The sequence below is a fragment of the Hemitrygon akajei genome, chromosome 12 (genome assembly GCF_048418815.1).
Source record: "Hemitrygon akajei chromosome 12, sHemAka1.3, whole genome shotgun sequence".
NCBI classification, from domain to species: Eukaryota; Metazoa; Chordata; class Chondrichthyes; order Myliobatiformes; family Dasyatidae; genus Hemitrygon; species Hemitrygon akajei.
The window spans coordinates 67954942-67976920 of record NC_133135.1 but is presented as its reverse complement, the minus strand read 5'-3'; the positions used below and the strand labels follow the sequence as shown (position 1 = coordinate 67976920).

The following is a 21979-nucleotide window of genomic DNA, read 5'->3' as shown; positions in this document are numbered from 1 at the left end:
TGTTCACTTGGTAAGGACTAGCGTTTGTGTAGTAACTCTCCAAAGAAAAAAAACTCGAAGACATTTTGTGAAGCCAACATACACATTAGGCATTAGACTTCATCAGCAAGAACCTCAATGGACTCTTTTGTAATAAATAGAGTTATGGGGCTGCTGTGGTACGTACGGGGTGATGGTAGAGAATGCGTTGGTCAATGTGCACAGCAGTGATCTCCAGCTTGTGGCAACAGATGCTTAACATAAAACATTAATATCTATGGTAGCTTTGCTAAATGTTCACAAAGCAGTTTATCGTTTAAAGAAAATATCCTGAGACAGTGTTATCATGAAGACTACATAAAGAGCTACCATGATGTCCAAAGCTGCTGGTCACAAAATCCATGAGATGAAGCATTTAAGTTTGCTGACCTGTCAAGTCGGATTTTCTTCCGTGCACTCGCTTCACGGTACCTTCTTTCTCCATCCTGTCCATGAAGCAGAGTCTGTGTTACAAAGGATCTTTTCCTAGTAGTAGCTTCTCCTAGGGATCAGCTTTCTTTATGTATCGCTACGCCCATCCATCCTCCCAACACACACACCTTTCCACAGCTGACCGCATCTTCAGCTGCAATATCCCACCTTATCTGGAATTCTCACAGTGAAACTTTTTCAACCCTTCACCTTTAAAGTTGTGCCTTTAAAGCCATCTATTTGGCCAAGCTTTCTGTTACCCCTGTGAAATGCTTTATTCTGTGTTAAGAATACAGTCCAAGTACAGGCAACAGTTGGTATTATTAACTGAGCATGCAAGGAAGCAGCACTCACTAGTGTTTACTGTTGGTACTGTGCAGTTTATATAGTATGTTTAATATATAAAACAGACCATTCAGTACAATTAGTCACAGCTGGTTAGTGCAGATCAACTAAATGGTCAGCTCTGCAACAACATTAATGGAACAAGAGTTCCAGAAAATTAGATAATCAGAGCACTAATACTTGTTATCTGCTCAATGCTAAATACAAAAAAACCAGAATCAGATTTAATACCACAAGCATATGTCGTGAAATTAGTTGTTTTGCAGAAGCATAATAATAACCATTGCAATGCATAATAATAAAAACTATAAATTACAGTAAGTATATATAAAAAAGAGAAAATTAAGTAAGTAGTGCAAAAAGAGAGAAAAAATACTGAGGTAGTGTTCATGGGTTCACCGTCTATTCAGAAATCTGTTGGTGGAGGGAAAGAAGCTGATGCTGAAACACTGAGTGTCTTCAGGCTCCTGTACCTCCTCCTTGACGGTAGCAATGAGAAGAGGCCATGTTCTGAATGATGGGGGGGGGGGGGGGGGGGGGTTCCTTAATGATGGATGCTGCCTTTTTGAGGCATCTCTTTTAACAGATGGGTCTTCAGCTGTTTAGATTGTCTTTCAAGGCAGGAGCATGTGTTGTGGCGCATTTTAAATGGTGGCCACACTCCAACAGCTCACACAGAAGGTGATTTTTAACTCCAATACCATACAAAAATGTTTAGGGGCTAACGAACCATGAGCATTGGGAGCCACAATACAGAGCAATCATGGTTACAAACAAGCACTTTCTAACACGGGTCACTAGGTAACAAGCTGGAACAGGGCATGATCGTTTTCTCCTCCTTAGCCCAGCAACACTGAAGCAAATACAAGTACCTGCTTCACTGCCCTGGTTGTTCCATCTGGCTCCGTGGAGACTACAACTGGACAAGTCTGGTCTGGGTTTTTTTTTTAAAAAGTCTGTAATCAAACTGAGTTTCATTGAGCTAATCTTCCAAGTGAAAAAGTACAAATTTATCTGTTCAATTGGACTTGCTGTTTGCTCCTTTTGTACATTTACTTGCAATAACAAATTTAACCTACAGTAAATACATTTCATGTTAACCTTGTGCTCGCCAGTAGTGGCAACTTCCACACAACAGAGAAAAAAAATCTTCTACAATCTCTTGGCATCAAACACAAGATCCGAGAAAATTACTTCAGCAATAGAACAAGCTAAGACAGTTATCAAGTAACCTTTTATATATTTTATACACTGGGAGGTAAATCCTTATCAACCAATTTCAACACTGAATCTTAAATTGTCAATTATAAATCAAGATTTTAGTTACCATGTATTTGTAAGACAATTAGTTGTGAGTCAGCTATAAATCTTGCACTGAATTACTTACAATAGAAAATTCAAAATTTCTAATATCAACCAAATGCCTGTACAAGTTCTTCGTGACAGAGTATATCAATCAAAGCAGCCAGGGAAGCTGCTCCTACTGTCGCAGATATTCAATTCTACAACATCAACAAAATATTTTCATTTAGTGCCCACAATGTGTATAAACGTCAGAAGGGATTTCACAGGATTATGATGCCAAACACATCTTTTAAAAAATAAGGAAATTTCGCTTCAGGTGACTTGAGGTGTATTTTATAAGAGAAAGGAAAGTTAGAGTGTTTTAGCAAGAAAACTATTTCTTGCACAGAGACAACAGGCACCACAGCCACCAATTATGAATTGAAGCGTGCAGGAATCCAGATTTGGGAGATATACAAGGATTTCATGGATTTAGTTTTATTTTCTAGAAGCAATTCTTATATTATCATGAAATATTTCCTTTAACTAAAATGATACCACAGTGATAATACGGTCTACCAGTAAGTATAAAGAGTATTGCCTTTAGCAACCACGTTACAGGTTACAAACACTCGGCTTCCAGAGACCCATCAGATCAAATTATTATCACTGACTTACGACTTTAAATTTGTGGTTCTGCAGCTGCATTACAGGGCAAAGATTAAAACTTCTATGAGCTACAAAAATAAATAAATAGTGCAAGAAATTAATAATGAGGTAGTGTTCATGGACTGTTCAGAATCTGATGGTAGAAGGAAGAAGCTGTTCCTGAAATATTGAGTATGGGTAGTAACGGGGAGGAAGTACGTTCCAAATGCTGAGAGGCATGGCCACTTGAAGATGACCTCAATGGTGGGGGTGGGGGAGGAGATGTTGTGCCCTCGATGGAACTGGCTGAGTCTATAACCCCTTGCAGACGCTTGCAATCCTTTGCAGTGAACGTTTCACATAAGGCTGTAAGGTGACCAGTCAGAATGCTCTTCGCCATACACACACAGAAATTTGTTCCTGTGCTACACTGTTATATACAGTGGATTCCTGTTCATTTGGCCATCAATTAACTGGATCAGCTGCTTATTTGGGACAATTCATAAAGAACAAAAACTAATTGAGAAAAGAGCTAGGGTTCCCTTCATTTATTTGGGACACCATGCTGCCTAATTGGGACAGGAGACTGTTAGCCAAATTTTCCAACCAGTGTTGGTCGCGCGCACCTGTGTGGCTGTTAAGCACTACATTGGGCTTAGAGTGATCAGTCTTTAAATAGTGTCAGCTACGCGTGTTTGTGTTTAAAAAGCAGTGACTTTTCTCACTAATAGTTAGCGAGGAATACGCAGTAAGACAGGCTGAAACTGTTTTGCTCAGCGCAGTTTCAAGCATTCTGACTTGGAGATGCCAGAAAGGGCCTTGAAACAATTTCACTACTTCAGCAAGTTAGGAACTATGAAGGATTTGAAGCTATTGACAATCATTTTGAATGTTACTTTTGGTCCCCACCAGACACTCAGTACTGACATGTGGCTCCAAGTAGCTGTTTGCATGTGACAGCAGACACCAGGAAGGCTAACAAGGAGGAACCTGGCTCTACCGTCTTGTCTTCCCTATATTTCTGAAAGGATCGCCAGGATGCTGAAGAAATACCAGATTGATACCACCCACAAACCCATAAGGAAGATCAAGCCACAGCTATGCAGGTCAAAGATGACCTGGGACTCAGGCTGGCTGGCGTTTACAGGATTCCCTGTGACTGCGGAGCGGCGTGTATCAGCCAGTCAGGATGAACAGTGGAAACGTGCATCGAGGAGCACAGGAGGTGTATCCACCTGGGTTACCCAGAGAAATCGGCAGGAGCAGAACACTGCATTTGCAATGGTCGTAGGACTGACTTTGATGGCACAAAACTACTGTGTGTCTCCAGTGGCTTTTGGAACCACCTGGTGAAGGAAGTCATTGAAATAAAACTAGAGAAAAAGAATGTTAACAAAGACAAAGGACTCACTCTAAGAAAGAACTGGAATTCAGTTGTAAACAAGGTGGTACAATGGAAACGTGATTGGATAAGGACTGACCAATCAGGACAGATGGACATTGGGAGTCGAGTATAAGTACCACTGGACTAGACATGGCCAGACATCATCCCTGATGAAGATGGCAGAGTTTGTCATCAAAACATTGGTTAAAATTGATACCTGTACCCAGCTGGAAGCCCAAGAAGGGTTTATTAATCATCTTAAATGTTGCAATAAAAATGAAGACTTGGTGGATGTAATCATCAGAATCAGTGTTTGAAGGCAGTCCAGTATCGGCACTAGGTGTCTATGCTGATTTTGTTCATTTACAGTCAATTAAAAGAACACGGCAGCGTATGCTTCATGAATTCCTCTGTTGATAACTATTAGGAACTACTGTGTTATAGCACTGTAGTTGTATTGTTAGTGTTCTAATTTGTTCCATATTTCATTTAAATACATAATTTGTTAAATGATTGTTTGTCTTTTTTTATATGTATATTTTTAACTATTTCCATGAAACCAGCTAATTGGGCAGTCGCTTATTTGGGCCAAAATGTACTCGTCCTGATGGCTCCCAATTAACCAGAACCCATTACGTTCTATATTGTGTGACTAGACTCAACCAGCCAATCTACAGAATCTCACTCATTGCCATCTGAGATTCTGCCAGCAGCAGTGGTGTCACTGGCAAATTTATAGATGCATTTGAGCTGTACTTAGACACACAACCATGAGCGTAAAGAGAGTAGACATTCAGCTAAGGACTTGTATCTTCTCGCTTATTAGCTTAGCAGAACAGTCACTACCTCAGCGCTCTGCAAAAAAAAATAGTCCTAACTAGCAATCGATTTATTCCAATCCACCTAGCTCACCTAGAATCTCAAACCTACACACTACTCCACTTAGCTTTATCTGTTGTGATGGAGTCCACAACTCTCAGTAAAATAGCTTTGCTTGCAAGCACAGATATGAAGGTGTATTACGCAGCGGTGTAAAAACTGACATGCTTGATACAGCTTGCACTCTCAAGTAAAAACGCGTTAAAACAGAAGGTGCCAGGGCTTACCCCTGGTTCTGGCCTGACACAGGGGAACGTGCTGAGCTGGCCATCCTCATCAGGCACCACAAAGGTCATGAACGCACTGTTGATGTGTGTCTTCTGACCCCAGCCTTCATGATCGTAAGCCTCTGCACAGACACCAACTTCAAAGCTGAAAATTACCAAAGGAATTTAGAAAATCTCATAAAGAACAATTATTACATAAGCTTATTACAATTTAAGAAATTAAAAGCTCATTTTTATATTTCACAGCAACCATGATCTATACTGTACTTTCAAGTCACCAATGTATAGACTACCAATCCAAACATTATTAAAGCTTAATACATTTTCCACATTATTATAAAAGGTACAATTGTCTCAAATTCACCTGCTCACTTTACCATATAACCATAATATCTGCCCCCTCAATCCCATCCAAGTCACTAAAGTCCCTCCCATCTTCCTTCCCTCCTCACTCTTTATCCACCCACTCAACAAACTGATCCTGGAATAGTTCTTGTCAATCTCTAGCATATTACACAACTTATTAGTCAAATGCTAGCTTAGACAGTAGATATCAATAAACAGTCATATGTGTTTTAATTGAAGGTTCCGTGGATCTAATTACTTCAAATTTTCACTAAAATGCATCAGGTTCCATTCATGTGCTAATGGCATCCACTTCAAATCTTCATCGAGATCACTTTTCTAGATCTTTCTGCATCTCACAGCTGCAAAATGTTCATTAAGAACCTCTAAGTGACTGATCAATGAAAAGACTCACATTCCTGTAGCCCATTTTGTAACCTCAAGATATTCCAAACACTTCAAAGTTAAAAGTAAATTTATTACTGAAATACATATATGTCACCAAATGCTAAGATTCATTTTCTTGCAGGCATTCACAGTAGAACAAAGAAATACAATGAAATCGATGGAAAAACTACATACAAAGACTGACAAACAACCAATGTGCAAGAGGACAAACTGCAAATACAACCCCCGCCCCCCCCCCCACCCCAATAACAAATAAATAAATAATACTCAGAACATGAGCTGTAGAGTCCTTGAAAATGAAAGCAAATCAGTGCTGGGGTGAGTGAAGTTATCCACACTGATTCAGGAGCCTGTTGGTTGAAGGGTAATAACTGTTCCTAAACCTGGTGGTGTGCTATCGATAGTGTGCTAACACCTTGCTATCAATAGAAAATCTCGACGCGTAGGCATGTTTTAACGTGTGAAATGTGGCACCCACTTTCACCAGAGTCAATACCTCAAAGCGCCTGGAGCACTTCAATGTCACCCAGCTCTGCCCCAACTGACAGATAAGCAGGATTTTCTACAGAAAGCAGTTAGGGTTTTAAGTTAATGTTGCATCTGACATTCATAACAAGTGCCAGCATCAGATTCAGTCGGTACTCAATTCTGTGGATTGCTAACTTTAAGTTACAATCTTTTGACACAAAAGGGGAGTGTAGACACAATGTAAATTGATCAATTCACTTTCCAGCTGTGATTAGACAGCTTAATGCAAACCAGAGTCGTGCAGTTACATTGTTAATGCAACACATCATTTACTGATTAAAACCACAGATAGATATTATCTTCCTCCACCCCAAAACCGTTATGTGGAGGAGCAGACAGATACTGCAATTAATCTTCATAATGGGTACAGCCCTTGATAAGTGCAGTTCTTTTGGAAACACAGGATAAACTTACATGCAGTGTTGGAATACCATTTATCAGTTTTGAATCTGAATAAAGCTTCTTCCCACTCTCATTTTTTAAAATTTTGAAAACAGCAGAAAGATTGAATTCAAGGCAGAATTTACACATAGAAAGACTTTGAAAATCTTCTAAATTTTATAACAAAAACATTATCTTGGCCATCAATCAGTCTTCAAGAGAAAAATAGTCTACACCCATAGTGTATGTAATTTACTGTGACCCTCTTACCCTGAATACATTGGAGACATGGCAACTTAAACAGCAGTCCTTAGCTATAAACAGGCAGTACAATATCCCTCTTATCACACAGTTTATCATCAACCAAAGCTTGGGTCAAATTCCAGAAAAGTTACTCAGATAAACTAAAGAACAATATCCTTAATTACTCCAGCCCAACAGAGAAAAAACAATTTGTATTTTTTGGCACCTTTAGCAAACTGAAATTTGGGGTTCCCAACCTTTTTTTATGCCATGGACCCTTACTATTAATCGACGGGTCAAGGATCTAATTACTTCAAATTTTCACTAAAATGCATCAGGTTCCATTTCACACCACCACTAATGGCATCCACTTCACACCTTCCATCCACTTTTCTAGATCTTTCTGCATCTCACAGCTGCAAAATGTTCATTAAGAACTTTATCTTCCTCTTTCAGCTCGACAAACGGGTTATCTTTTTGCCCCCAAGTATACACTACTTTCCCAAGTTATGTTTGTTCTCTTTGTAGATATCAATGATAATTAGTTTTCTTTCATTTAGCATTGGTTTCCTAATTTCACTCCTTTCTAAAGTTTTCAAGCTTTTCTGAAATATTCTGCTCAGCATCTGACACAAGTTTCCTCCATTTCCTTTCACACATCTTGTAATTCAGAATTGCTCTAGATTTGCCTATCTGTCCCTTTCACTTGTTCGAACCTGTTTACCCCAAACCCATTGCATCTCCTTTTAAGATGTCTCTCATTGCTGCAAGACTGATTTGCTTCTCCCTATGTGTATGTTTTTAAAATAACTTCTCAGTCAAGGAAAACCCCACTCCAATTTAGAACCTTACCCCTGTTTTATCATTTTGTTGTTTTGCATTACATTGAGGAATAGAATTGAATTGTGAATTCTTTGTCAAAATAATCCACCTCTAATGCTCCTTCAAGCAACCCAAGAAATCTTTACAACAGACCTATGATGTGACTGCCTCTTTTTGTTTGCCCTTTAGCCTTCTTTAGGATCCTAACATAACATCCCTCTTCAAGGCGGTGTACATTGCTTCAACCAATATTGATTGCCAATTCCCCTTCTTCATTTTGTCTGAAACCTTGTGAGCAGGCACATCAAGCTTCCAGTCCTGAGACACTGCCTTCCATTCTTAGAACACTTTACCCTTCCTAAAACAAAAACACAAAGGTGAATCATCCAGTACCTTACCCAAGTGGAATTCAAAATGTGTGATCCAAGACTACATGCAGCATGAACCCTGCCCCTGGGAATATCAATCAGAACTCAACACGATACTCCAGTGAACCCAACTACACAGTCTGTCTTCTAAATTTAATTTGATTTGTCGATAAGAAGTTACTAGTTGTCATGGTTTAAAATGGAGTTTTCAAGCAAAGTTAAAAAACATCTGCCCTGCCCTCACCTTTTTTTAAATGCGTTGTTAACTATAGCCTTTAATGTTATACGGTCTCCAACTTGCGAGGGTCCCCTGAAGTGAAACATGTCAATGGTCTTCAGCACTGGATGTCCTTTGCAGAAACGGCTACAACCAGGAATTTAAAAAGAACAAATTACATTGTCACAGATTAATCAGCAAAGGAACATATCCTCAGACAAGCAAAACATGTGTCATTCTGCTGTCCACTGATCTCTTCCAATCAAATGCAACATGAAAAATATGAACTGATTTAATTAAACATGGAGTACATAGTTTCGAGCAGGGATATATTAAAGGAACAGAATTCTACCAAAAGTCTGTTTCTATTTCAAACAATGCCCTAAGCTGATCAGTTGTGAACCTTCAGGTTACGTTTCTTTACCAAGGCTCAGATTGTGGAGAAAGCACGCCGGAGGTTAATTGATACAAGTGCAGCATGGCATGGCTTAGTAAAATTCAAATTGCCCAAAACAGAGCTAATCTTCAGAAGTAATAGGAAGCTTTTCAACCTTCAGCAACGAAACTCCTGAACCAAAGGCATCTAAACCTCAGAAGCTGAGCAGCAGCCTACGCACAGTGATCACATTTGTTTCATCTTCAAGCCAAAATTAACACTCGAATTTTCAACTGAATCAGATTTTGTCCTCTTTGAATGGCTCCACATTTTGCGTAATTCCAAAACTCACACCGGATTTATTGAAAATTTGCAGAGATATCAGAAGCTACATTATATTTCACTGAAGTAATTTCACTGCAGGTCATCAGGTCTTCTCAGCAAGTCAGGCAGCATCTATGGAGGTGAATAAATGGTTGATGTTTTGGACCAATACTCTTCATCAGGACTGGAAAGGAATGGGGAAGATGCCAGAATAAAGTGGCAGGGGGAGGACAAGCTAGAAGGTGACAGGTGAAGCCAGCTGGGTGAGGGAGGAGTAATGAAGTAAGAAGCTGGGAGGTGAAAACTGGAAAAGGAGTGTGGTAGGAGAGGAGAGTGGATAGTGGGAGAAAGGGAAAGAGAAGGGGCAACAGGGGGAGGTAATAAAACAATTGAAGGGGGAAGAGGCCAAAGTGCGGAAATTAAGTAGGGGGAGGGGGAGGGGAAACATTACTGGAAGTTGGAGAAATCTGTGTTTGTGCCATCAGCTTGGAGGCTACCTAGAAAGAATACAAGGAGTTGCTCCTCTCAACCTGAGAGTGCCCTCACTGTGACAGAAGAGGAGCCATGGATTGACACGGAATGGGAACGGAGAAAGAAATTGAAATGGATGGCCACCTTTAAGTTTCGCTTTTTGCAGATGGAGCTATCTCTACAAAGTTGGCAGTGTCCCCAGCAGCGTCTTTCTTTCCCCTGAGATTCAGCAGCCTGAAGACTAGAGGGAAAAACTACAGAGGGGGGGAAGAAAATCACTTCATAAATTGAATGCTTATAGTGCAAATGTTGATACCAGGGAAGTAAATTGAAGGAGCCCCCATGGGCCATGTAAAACAGAATGTTTGTTTCTGGATGTAAGGATTAAATAATAATGCCACAACTGCAGGGTGCCCCAAGGAGCTTCACAGTGATGCAACAAGACAGATTTTGTGTTAAGCAAGCAGAAAAGTGATGCCTTAATCAGAGGTTGGTTTTGAAAAGTACTCGAAGGAAGAGTGGAGAACAGAGTAGCTGGCAGGTTTCTGATTAGATTTGTCACATGTACATCAAAACATACAGTGAAACGTGTTGTTTGCAATCCAAGGGTATGTTGGGGGCAGTGCACAAGTGTTACCATGCTTCTGGCGCCAACATAGCATGCCCACAACTTAATCTCCACACATCTTGGGAATATATGTGGGAGGAAGTTCAAGTTCAATCGTCATTCAACCATACTGAATACAGCAAAGTGAAACAGCGTTCCTCTGAGGCCTAGATGAAAAGCACAGTACCAACAGTCACATATAGTACACAGCACCTATAGCATACATAATTATTATAGCAGAAAAATGTACAGTTACAAAAAATACAGCCGGGAGTCATGGCCTGTAGATTGATGGTGCATGGATGTTGTCCTGGAGCCCTGTTTCTGCAAGAATGCACACAGCAGTGCAAGTGCAACCATAGACAAAGGTGATCCAGCTGGTCTTCCTCTGAGTGAACACTGGAGGGCAGCACTGATGAGAGGGCTGGTTCCTTCAAGCAAACACTGGAGGGAAATACTGATAGGAGGGCTGGTTCCTCCAAGCGAACACTGGGGGGCAGCACTGATGGGAGGGCTGGTTCCTTCAAGCAAACACTGGAGGGAAATACTGATAGGAGGGCTGGTTCCTCCAAGCGAACACTGGGGGGCAGCACTGATGGGAGGGACCAGCCCCAACACGGTACCGAATCTAGCGGCACACAGCCAGCTCTGGCGTCTTCTTCCCTAGTGGCTGCAGCAGGCAACCCTGAGGCATGAGGGGCCTTGTCTGTGTGATAACCGAAGCAATGCAGCTCTCCTCTTGTCAGAGCCAGTGAATCAGACTCGCAGTATACTGTTACCAATGTCTAACAGGGTCTTGGGACCACAACAAAAAACCACCAATTCCCACACCAAATATTGGGCCACGCTCTGTCACCGCCTCCGATGCCTTCTTCTCTGGGTGGCTGGGTTGCAACAAGTCCAACTCCGAGCAACTTGCAAGTGGGGTAGACCTGCTAAACTTGATGTTCCTAATATCCAGCAGTGTCTTGCAATCACGAAAAGAGCCGTAAAAGGTGAACAATTACACCTTTGGTTGGACTCAGAGAGGCCGCTGCCATCATTCCGGAGGACTGGAACCTGGAGCACCTGGAGGAAACTTGTAAAGTCACAGGGAAAACATACAAACTCCTTGCAGACAGCAACAGGAAATGAACCCTGATCACTGGTAATATAACAGCCTTACACTCACTGCTGCACATCTGTGCCACCAAAATTATTACTGTGTAGCGGTGTGCTACACGCAGCGCTTAAATAACGACACGTAGTCAGTGAGCTGCAGTTGCAAAGAGGTTTATTCAAACTTCGCGGCCTCGCTTTAAAGCCTTCCTGGTCCCGCCCTCCCTGTGTTCACAGTCCCGTCCCGCGCGTGGGTTTTTCCCCTTGCTGGTGAAGCAGTCTTGGCGCCCTCTTTGGGACCGACCTCAATGCCGGCACGCGCCACTTTGTGAGCTGGTTTGAGTGCGCTGGGAAGTGGGTCGCCACATAACCCCACCCCCAAAACCGGCAATACACCCCCCAATGTCCTCAGTCTGGGTCAGACTCTGTTTGGGAGGTCTGCCTCTGCACCGCGGTGCCTGAATCTCGACCGGCTGTACCAAGTCCACATGGGCCGGTTTGAGTCGGTCCACCGTGAAAACCTCCTCTTTCCCTCTTTCGAATGTGGACCCGCTGTTTCTGATCACCGTAAACAGCCCCTCGTACGGCCGCTGTAGTGGTGCCCGATGTCCGCCCCGTCGTACAAAAACGAACTTACAGTTTTGCAGGTCTTTGGGTACTCAGGTCGGGTTCTGCCCATGCTGTGAAGTGGGTATGGGGGCCAGGTTACCGAGCCTCTCACGTAGTCTGCCCAGGCTGCTGCGGGTTCTTCCTCTTGCCCCCTTGGGGCTGGTATGAACTCTCCTGGGACGGCCAGGGGAGCGCCGTACACCAACTCGGCCGACGAGGTGTGCAGATCCTCTTTGGGCGCTGTGCGGATTCCAAGCAGGACCCAGGGAAGCTCGTCCACCCAGTTAGGCCCTTTGAGGCGGGCCATGAGAGCCAACTTCAGGTGACGGTGGAAACGCTCCACCAGTCCGTTCGACTGTGGGTGGTAGGCAGTTGTGTGGTGCAGCTGTGTCCCCAAAAGGCTGGCCATAGCTGACCACAGGCTGGAGGTGAACTGGGCGCCTCTGTCGGAGGTAATGTGGGCCGGTACATCAAAGCGAGATACCCAGGTTGCAATCAGTGCTCGGGCGCAAGATTCAGAGGTGGTGTCGGTGAGCAGGACCGCCTCTGGCCATCTTGTGAACCGGTCCACGACAGTGAGGAGGTGCCGCGCTCCTCGCGACACTGGCAGGGGGCCCACGATATCCACATGAATATGGTCGAAACGCCGGTGGGTGGGGTGGAACTGCTGTGGCAGAGCTTTGGTGTGCCGCTGCACCTTGGCTGTTTGGCAGTGCATGCACGTTCTGGCCCATTCACTGACCTGCTTGCGGAGTCCATGCCAAACAAACCTGTTGGCTACCATCCGGACGGTTGTCCTGATGGAGGGGTGCGCTAAGTTGTGAATGGAGTCAAAAACGCATCGCCGCCAGGCTGCCGGGACGACGGGACGGGGTTGGCCGGTGGTGACGTCACAGAGTAGGGTCCTCTCACCTGGGCCTACGGGGAGGTCCTGGAGCTGCAAACCGGAGACTGCAGTTCTGTAACTAGGGATCTCCTCGTCTGCCTGCTGCGCCTCCGCCAGCGCTTCATAGTTTACCCCCTAGGACAGGGCTTGGATGTTAGGGTGGGAGAGGGCATCCGTCACGACGTCGTCCTTTCCTGAGACGTGCCGGATGTCTGTCGTGTATTCAGAGATGTAGGACAGATGTCGCTGCTGGCGGGACAACCAGGGGTCGGATGCTTTCGTGAACGCAAAGGTAAGAGGTTTGTGGTCCGTGAACGCGGTGAAGGGCCTACCTTCTAAGAAGTACCTGAAATGCCGGATTGCCAGGTATAGCGCCAACAGTTCCCAGCCGAAAGCACTGTATTTGAGCTCGGGTGGTCGTAGGTGTTTGCTGAAAAATGCCAGGGGTTGCCAGCGACCCTCAATGAGTTGTTCCAGCACTCCGCCGACTGCCGTGTTAGATGCATCCACTGTGAGGGTGGTAGGGACGTCCGTTCTGGGGTGCACTAGCATCGTGGCATTTGCCAAGGCTTCTTTGGTTTTAATGAAAGCGGTGGCGGACTCCTCGTCCCAGGTAATGTACTTGCCCTTACCCGACATCAGGGCAGTTGAAGGGAGGAAGCGGTGGTAGAAATTCACCATACCCATGAATTCCTGAAGGCCTTTGATTGTGTTGAGTCGGGGGAAATGGCGGACCGTGTCTACCTTGGCAGGCAGAGGGGTTGCCCCGTCTTTAGTAATCCTGTGGCCCAGGAAGTCGATGGTGTCGAGCCCGAACTGGCATTTGGCCAGGTTGATTGTCAGGCCGTATTCACTCAGTGGGAGGTGGGACAGATGCTCCTAACGACTGCTGCTGGCTATGAGGATGTCATCCAAATAGATGAAAGCGAAGTCCAGGTCGCGTCCCACCACGTCCATTATCCGCTGAAACGTCTGTGCGGTATTCTATAGGCCGAACGGCATGCGGAGGAACTCGAAAAGGCCGAACGGGGTGATGAGTGCCGTTTTGGGGACGTCGTCCGGATGCATCGGGATTTGATGGTATCCCCAGACGAGGTCTACCTTGGAGAAGATCTGTGCACCGTGCAGGTTTGCTGCAAAGTCCTGAATGTGCAGCACAGGGTAGCGGTCCGGCGTTGTAGCCTTGTTCAGCCTGCGGTAGTCGCTGCATGGTCTCCAGCCCCCTGTTGCTTTGGGCACCATGTGCAGGGGGGAGGCCCATGGGCTGTCGGACCGCCGTATGATCCCCAATTCCTCCATCCTCTTGAACTCCTCCTTCGCCAGTCGAAGCTTGTCCAGGGGAAGCCTTCGAGCATGGGCGTGGAGGGGTGGTCCTTGTGTCAGGATGTGGTGCTGTACGCCGTGTCTGGGGATGGCTGCCGTGAACTGCAGTGCCAGAACCGATGGGAAATCCGCCAGGACTCTGGTGAAATCGTTGTCGGACAGGGTGACGGAGTCTAGGTGTGGGGGCTGGCAACTGGGCTTCACCCAGGGAGAACGTTTGAAAGGTCTCGACGTGGACCAGTCTCTTCCTTGGCAGGTCGACCAGTAGGCTGTGAGCTCGCAAAAAATCCGCTCCCAGGAGCGGTTGGGCTACAGTGGCCAGTGTGAAGTCCCACGTGAACCGGCTGGAGCCGAACTGTAGCCGCACCGTACGGGTGCCATAGGTCCTTACTGTGCTGCCGTACGCGGCCCTCAGGGTGGGACCCGGTTCTCTGTTGCAGGTGTCGTAACTCATCAGAGGTAAGATGCAGATCTCGGTTCCGGTGTCGACCAAAAATCAGCATCCCGACTGCTTGTCCCAGACATACAGGAGGCTATCCCGATGGCCAGCCGCCGTAGCCATCAGCGGTGGCTGGCCCTGGCGTTTCCCGGGAACTTGCAGGGCGGGCTACAGCGGCGGGCTTCTGCGCCCCACCGCTGGTGGTAGAAGCACCATTGTTCTTTGATCTCCTCACCCCTGCCTCTGGGGTTAGCGGGCTCTGTGGCCGGACCTGGTCTGGTCTGCTGCTGGGAGCGTGGCCTGGTGATCTGTGCGACGGACGCCCCACTCTCCTTCTTGGCTTTCCACAGCACGTCCGCCCGGGCCGCCACCTTCCGGGGATCGCTGAAATCCACATCGGACAGCAGCAGGCTTATGTCCTCGGGCAGCTGCTCCAGGAACGCCTGCTCAAACATGAGGCAGGGTTTGTGTCCAATAGCCAGGGCCAGCATCTCGTTCATCAAAGCCGACGGTGGCCTGTCCCCCAAACTATCCAGGTGAGTAAGCGGGCAGCTCGCTCGCGCCGTGAGAGTCCGAAAGTCCTTATGAGCAAGGCTTTGAATTCTGTGTATTTGCCGTCCGCTGGGGGCAATTGTATGAGCTCCTCAATCTGGGCAGCTGTCTCCTGGTCGAGGGAGCTCACCACGTAGTAGTAACGTGTGGCATCCGAGGTTATCTGCCGAATGTGGAATTGGGCTTCTGCTTGCTAGAACCATAGGTGAGGTCGCAGCGTCCAGAAGCTTGGCAGTTTTAACGAAACTGCATGAACAGATGCGGCGTCGTTCATCTCCGGTCCAAATATCGTTTGGGCCATCGGGGTCACCGATTGTAGCAGTGTGCTACACGCAGCGCTGAAATAACGACACGTAGTCAGTGAGCTGCAGTTGCAAAGAGGTTGTGGTGAACTAGATATACCTGTCTGACTGCTCCTGTGGCTCCTCCCACAGACCCTGCTGATTGCTCCTGTGGCTCCTCCCACAGACCCCTGTATAAAGGCGACTGTGGGCTGCTGCTCTCCCTCATTTTCCCCAGGATGTAGTGTTGTTTATTCTTCCAGTCAATAAAAGCCGATATCTCGCTTCCTAAGTCTCAGTGTGAGTTATTGATGGTGCATCAGAGGTTTATTCAAATTTCACGGCCTCGCTTTAAATCCTTCCTGTTCCCGCCCTCCCCGGGCGGGAATGCTGTAGGGGGCGCGTATTCACAGTCCCATCCCGCGCGTGGGTTTTTCCCCTTGCTGGTGAAGCAGGCTTGGCGCTCTCTTTGGGACCGACCTCAATGTCGGCGCGCGCCACTTTGTGAACCAGTTCGAGTGCGCTGGTAAGTGGGTCGCCACAACTGAATATATACTATAGGGGTTAAACATGTGGCTCCCCGGAAAGCAAAAGAGACAGGATGCAGACGAAAATTCAGGGATGAGGATTTAATGCAAATTGACATGCAGAAAGTAACACACACAACACACTGGAGGAACTTAACAGGTCGGGCAGCAACCGTGGAAACGAGCAGTCAATGTTTCGGACCGAGACCCTTCGTCAGGACTGAAGAGGGAGGGGGCAAAGGCCCTATCTCCTTCCAACCCTCCACCCACCTTTTTAGGGCCCCTGCCCCCTCCCTCTTCAGTCCTGACGAAGGGTCTCTGCCTGAAACGTTGACTGTTCGTTTCCACGGATGCTGCCCGACCTGCTGAGTCCCTCCAGCATGCTGTGCATGTTGCCATCTTCAGAAGTTTTCTGATGACTCTGCCATAGTTGGATGCATCAGCAAGGGAGATGAGGCTGAGTACAGGGCTACGGTGGGAAACTTTGTCACATGGTGCAAGCAGAATCATCTTCAGCTTAATGTGAAAAAGACTAAGGAGCTGGTGGTGGACCTGAGGAGGACTAAGGCACCGGTGACCCCTGTTTCCATCCAAGGGGTCAGTGTGGACGTGGTGGAGGATTACAAATACCTGGGGATACGAATGGACAATAAACTGGACTGGTCAAAGAACACTGAGGCTGTCTACAAGAAGGGTCAGAGTCGTCTCTATTTCCTGAGGAGACTGAGGTCCTTTAACATCTGCCGGACGATGCTGAGGATGTTCTACGAGTCTGTGGTGGCCAGTGCTATCATGTTTGCTGTTGTGTGCTGGGGCAGCAGGCTGAGGGTAGCAGACACCAACAGAATCAACAAACTAATTCGTAAGGCCAGTGATGTTGTGGGGGTGGAACTGGACTCTCTGACGGTGGTGTCTGAAAAAAGGATGCTGTCCAAGTTGCATGCCATCTTGGACAATGACTCCCATCCACTCCATAATGTACTGGTTAGGCACAGGAGTACATTCAGCCAGAGACTCATTCCACCGAGATGTAACACTGAGCGTCATAGGAAGTCATTCCTGCCTGTGGCCATCAAACTTTACAACTCCTCCCTCGGAGTGTCTGACACCCTGAGCCAACAGGCTGGTCCTGGACTTATTTCCACTTGGCAATTATTAACTTATTATTATTTAATTATTTATGGTTTTATATTGCTATATTTCTTCACTATTCTTGGTGCGGCTGTGATGAAACCCAATTTCCCTCGGGATCAATAAAGTATGTCTGTCTGTCTGTCTGTCTTTGACCCCAGCATCTGCAGTGTATTTTGTGTTTATGACATGCAGAAAGTGAAGTGTAAAGCTCTGAAGGGATTAAATACACATCAGGATCATGGGCACACGGATCCTGATGCGGAGGAATATATGCATCAGAGTATAGAGGAGAATGCAGAATGGGAAGCCAGGTAATGTCTCTGTCTGGATTTGAGAAAGTAGTAGAAGAGGGCTTTGCGGCAGATGGGCAGGGTTTGAGTTGGAGACAATTGGAAATTAATCCTAATGAAACTCACTGTGATTAATTAATCCTGACGATCACTGTCACACACAGCAAGATGAAAATATAATTCACTGATATCAGAATTTAAAATTTCATCTATCAAGTCTTCTCTCAAGCTTAAGTTCTATACCTCTCTTCTTCATTGTCACATGGGTCCATCTGGTGGACAGTGTTAGTAGCAACCGATTCTTGAATCACAAGAATTTATTGCTGAGTGATGGCTGTTGTGTCCATAGCAACTGACAATAAGCCATCTAACCTCAACCTATTTTCCAGTTCTCAGGGTGTAGCCTTGCAGGTCATTAAAAAAATCAAGTCCTTGCCCATTAAGATTTTTAAATTCTAATGAGAATTTTAACCTTCTACCAAGGGTTCGATGGTCAAGTTCAGAGAATAGCATCCAGGGACACGTGTTCAAATCCTTCAATGGCAGTCAGGGAACTTAAATTCAAATAAGTAATTTTATCTGGAACTAAAAACCCAGTATCAATAATGTTAACAATGAAACAAATTAGACTGCCATAAAATCCTATGTGATTCATCAATATTCTTCAGGAAAGGAAATCCTTCATCTTTACCCCGCACGGCTAACAAGTGATTCCAGACCCACAATAGATTGGCTGACTTTAAACTTCATTAATGAAGGAGCAATTATGGATAGATAAAAATGTCCACATTGCCTGTGATGCCCACATTCTTTCCGATAGTGATTTCAACCTCTTCATGCTCTGGGGGAAATAATTTCATCTCATATGTATGTTCTAAAATTCCTTTCAGTAATTACTTTAAAACCATAGTCTCTGGTTGTTAACTCTTGGCTACAGGAAATGCATCCCTCCAATTCACTTCTGTCTGAATCACTTATCAAAATTAAAACAGTTAATAGTAGAAACCTGACTGTAGCAATATGTCCCAGGATATCTCACAAAAGTATGACCAAACCAAATTCAGCACCAAATTAATTAAGAAGATATTAAGGTAAATGAAATCAGATTTTAAGAACATCTTAGGAGGAAAGCAAGATGTGCGTTTGGGGCAGGGGGAAGGAATTCCAGAACCTGGAGTCTAAGAACTGCTGGCCTGACTGTCATATTGCAAATTGTAAGGATAGGCATCTAACCTCAACCTAATTTCCAGGTGTAGCCTTGCAGGTTATTGAGAAATCAAGTTCTTGCCCATCACGGAGTTTTATAATCTAATCTCTGTCACAATTATTCTCAACACTCATGCCTCACAATATTGTGTCCTCAGACTCCTTCTCTACCCCCTACACACTCACAATGGTATAGCCAGATTGGTGAATCATAGACCTGATATGGCAACTACTCTGACTGTGACCACAAGGAATGGCAGTGAGTGGAATGTGGAAGCAGCCCAGCACAAAACCAAAACCAGCCTTCCCCACATAGACTGTTCACAATTCTCACTGCCTCAGTGAGGCAGCCGCCACCATAACCTCTCCCTCTTCTCATCCCTCCTGCTGGGCAGAAAACATAAACATCTGAAATTACGTACTAACAAGCTCAAGTGACAGCTTCTATCACACTGTTACAATAATTAAACAGGTCCCTGGTATGATGAGATGAACCCTTGACCTCACAATCTTCCTCACCTTGCACCTTATCTGCACTGCCGTTCTCTGTAACTGCAATTATTAATTCTGCATTTTGTTATTGTTTTACCTTGTACTACCTCAGTGTACTGTGTAATGAAATGATCTGCTGGGACAGTGTGCAAGCTTATCACCTTACCTTGGCATATGTGACCATTATAAACCAACTGACTGATGAGAGATTGCATAGGAGATCAGAAATGGAGGGGCTGAGATACTCAGTGGGTCATAGGGTTTGGAAATGATACAACAATTTGGAAAGGAAAAGCTTTGTGTTTAGAAATTCAGGATTCTTTTACTTTTAAGATGGATGTTTAACCCGAGCCAACATGTGTGAAGGGTGGATGGGCAGAACAGGAGGATGGGTGGAACTTAGTGCTAAAGGATACTTTATATTATGGAGATCATTGCTTTTTTCAATTTTCCCAATATTTTTCCAAATAGTGTTTCATTATCCCAAAATATTTCTAAGGGATTCAACTTTTAAAATATGAACTCGACATCTTGTTAAATACCAAAGTTCCAAAGGTCACAAAGAAGTCTGATCCTCTCTTTCTTAGTGAACTGCCTGCAGTGTTGCCCAGTAAGACAAATAGACACAAGGAACTGATTGAGGGAAAAGTAGAAAATGAAGAGAAGTTAGAGAGACAACCAGGGGTTACAGAAGATAAGTGAAGTAAAGCAATTTGGTAGATGTGGTCATCAAAGAAATGCATAATCCAATGGAACTGGGAAGACTGCAGTGCATAATCCAATGGAACTGGGAAGACTGCAGAGCATAATTCAATGGAACTGGGAAGACTGCAGAGCATAATCCAATGGAACTGGGAAGACTGCAGAGCATAATCCAATGGAACTGGGAAGATTGCAGTGCATAATCCAATGGAACTAGGAAGACTGCAAAGCATAATCCAATGGAACTGGGAAGATTGCAGTGCATAATCCAATGGAACTGGGAAGACTGCAGAGCATAATCCAATGGAACTGGGAAGACTGCAGTGCAGTTTTGATGAAGGGTTCCAGAATGAAACATTAACTGTTTTTTATTCCACAGTTGGGGCCTGCTAAAATTTTCTTTTCATAACTTAGCTGTAAATTCTGACAGGTCAGATAACAATAGAATCAGCAAATACTAAACCTGAAATAAAGAGCCAAACATGAGCATCACTAAAGCTGCTTTTTTAAAAATTAATCGATTTCAGCCTGGAGTTCCATACCGTCATCTCTTCAGTAGCGATCACCAAGCTTCAAAACATGAGCCTCTGTACCTCCTTCTGCAATTAGAACCGCAATTTTGTTTTTGGGAAACCAGTCACTGTGAGTAAGTAATAGAACTTCCTCCTCACTGGCTAGCAACATAGGTGCACCCCACGGATGTGTGCTTAATCCACTGTTTTACTCTGTCCACGCTTATGACTATGTGGCTGAGCACAGCTCAAACACCATCTATAAATTTGCAGATGGCACTATCATTGTTTGTAGAATCTCAGGTGACAAGGAGGCATACAGGAACAAGACAGATCAGCTGGTTGAGTGATGTCACAACTTCATACTCAATATCAGCAAAACCAAGGAACTGATTGCGTACCGTAGGAAGGGAAAGTCAGGACAACACACCTAGCTCTCAGTGATGGGTCAGCAGTCAAAAGCTGTGAGCAGTTTCAAGTTCCTGGGCATCAATTTCTCAGAGGAGCTATCCTGAGCGCAATGAATTGATGAAATAATGAAGAAGGTACGCCATCAGCTCTACTTTGTTATGAGTTTGAAAATATTTGGTATGTCACCAACGACTCTTATGAATTTCTTTACATCTATAGTGGAGAGCATTCTGATTGGTTACATCACAGCCTAGTATGGAACCTCTAATACACAGGATTACAAGGCGCTGCAGAGCTATAGACTCAACCAGCTCCATGAGAGGTATGGCCCTCCAAACCACTGCTGACATCTTCAAGAGCTGATACATTGATCTCTGAGGACCTCACCACCTGGAACATGCCCTCTTCTCATGACTTCCATCCTGGAGGAGGTACAGAAGCCTGACAAACAACACTCAACAATTCAGCAACAGTTTTTTAGCTTCCACTATCAGATTTCTAAATGATCCGTGAAACCATTCCTTTTCTATTGCACTATTTATTTATTTAGTAATTTATAGTAGCTTTGTGTTTTTGCACTGTACTGCTACTGCAAAATAACAAATGCCATGTAATTCAGTGATAATAAATCTGATTCTGATTCTGTTCCTATTCAAAAACCAGGAGGTGAGCAACAGCCATCAATAAATAGAAAAGGGAAGGTGAAACAATCAAATTGATGAAAAACCTTTTAAACAATTCTGCTGACTTGGACAAGGCAATTATTGATTACAGACACTATATCTGGACAAATTCCAAAAACGTTATTAAATTCAAAACTCCATTATGTGTATGCATACACTCATTCCTATGAATGACAGAACTAGTTTACTCTCTCTCTCTCTACTTTAACTCATTTTTCTTTATTCTCTTAAGTGGTTTTGATGCCACTCTTTTCTGTGTAAGCACGATTACCATAACGAATGATTCTGCACATTTTCTGACTCCTGGACAAAAATCAACCAATGGACATCTGTAAAAACAGAAGCCTAGGATGGCCTGTATAGGTTCATCATCAGTATCTGGAGAGTGGGATTGAGAAGTAGTTGATGGGTGAGAGGGCAGGTGTACGGGATCGAATAGGATCTGGAATCATCCATGATTAAATTGCCCAGTGCACTCATTGGGCTGAATGGCCTAATTCTGCTCCTATGTCGTATGGTCTTATGAG

General features: G+C 44.7%; 1 protein-coding gene across 1 annotated transcript in view; it reads right to left on the bottom strand.

Moving 5' to 3' along the window:
• acot11a (acyl-CoA thioesterase 11a) overlaps window positions 1-21979 on the bottom strand; it is a 105795-nt gene that overhangs the window by 24198 nt on the left and 59618 nt on the right. Inside the window, exons 8-10 of the mRNA XM_073063377.1 lie at window positions 8557-8676; window positions 5218-5362; window positions 409-464 (exon numbers count right to left, since the gene is read on the bottom strand). Of these exons, the coding sequence (XP_072919478.1) occupies window positions 409-464; window positions 5218-5362; window positions 8557-8676 (321 nt within the window). The remainder of the gene's footprint in view (window positions 1-408; window positions 465-5217; window positions 5363-8556; window positions 8677-21979) is intronic.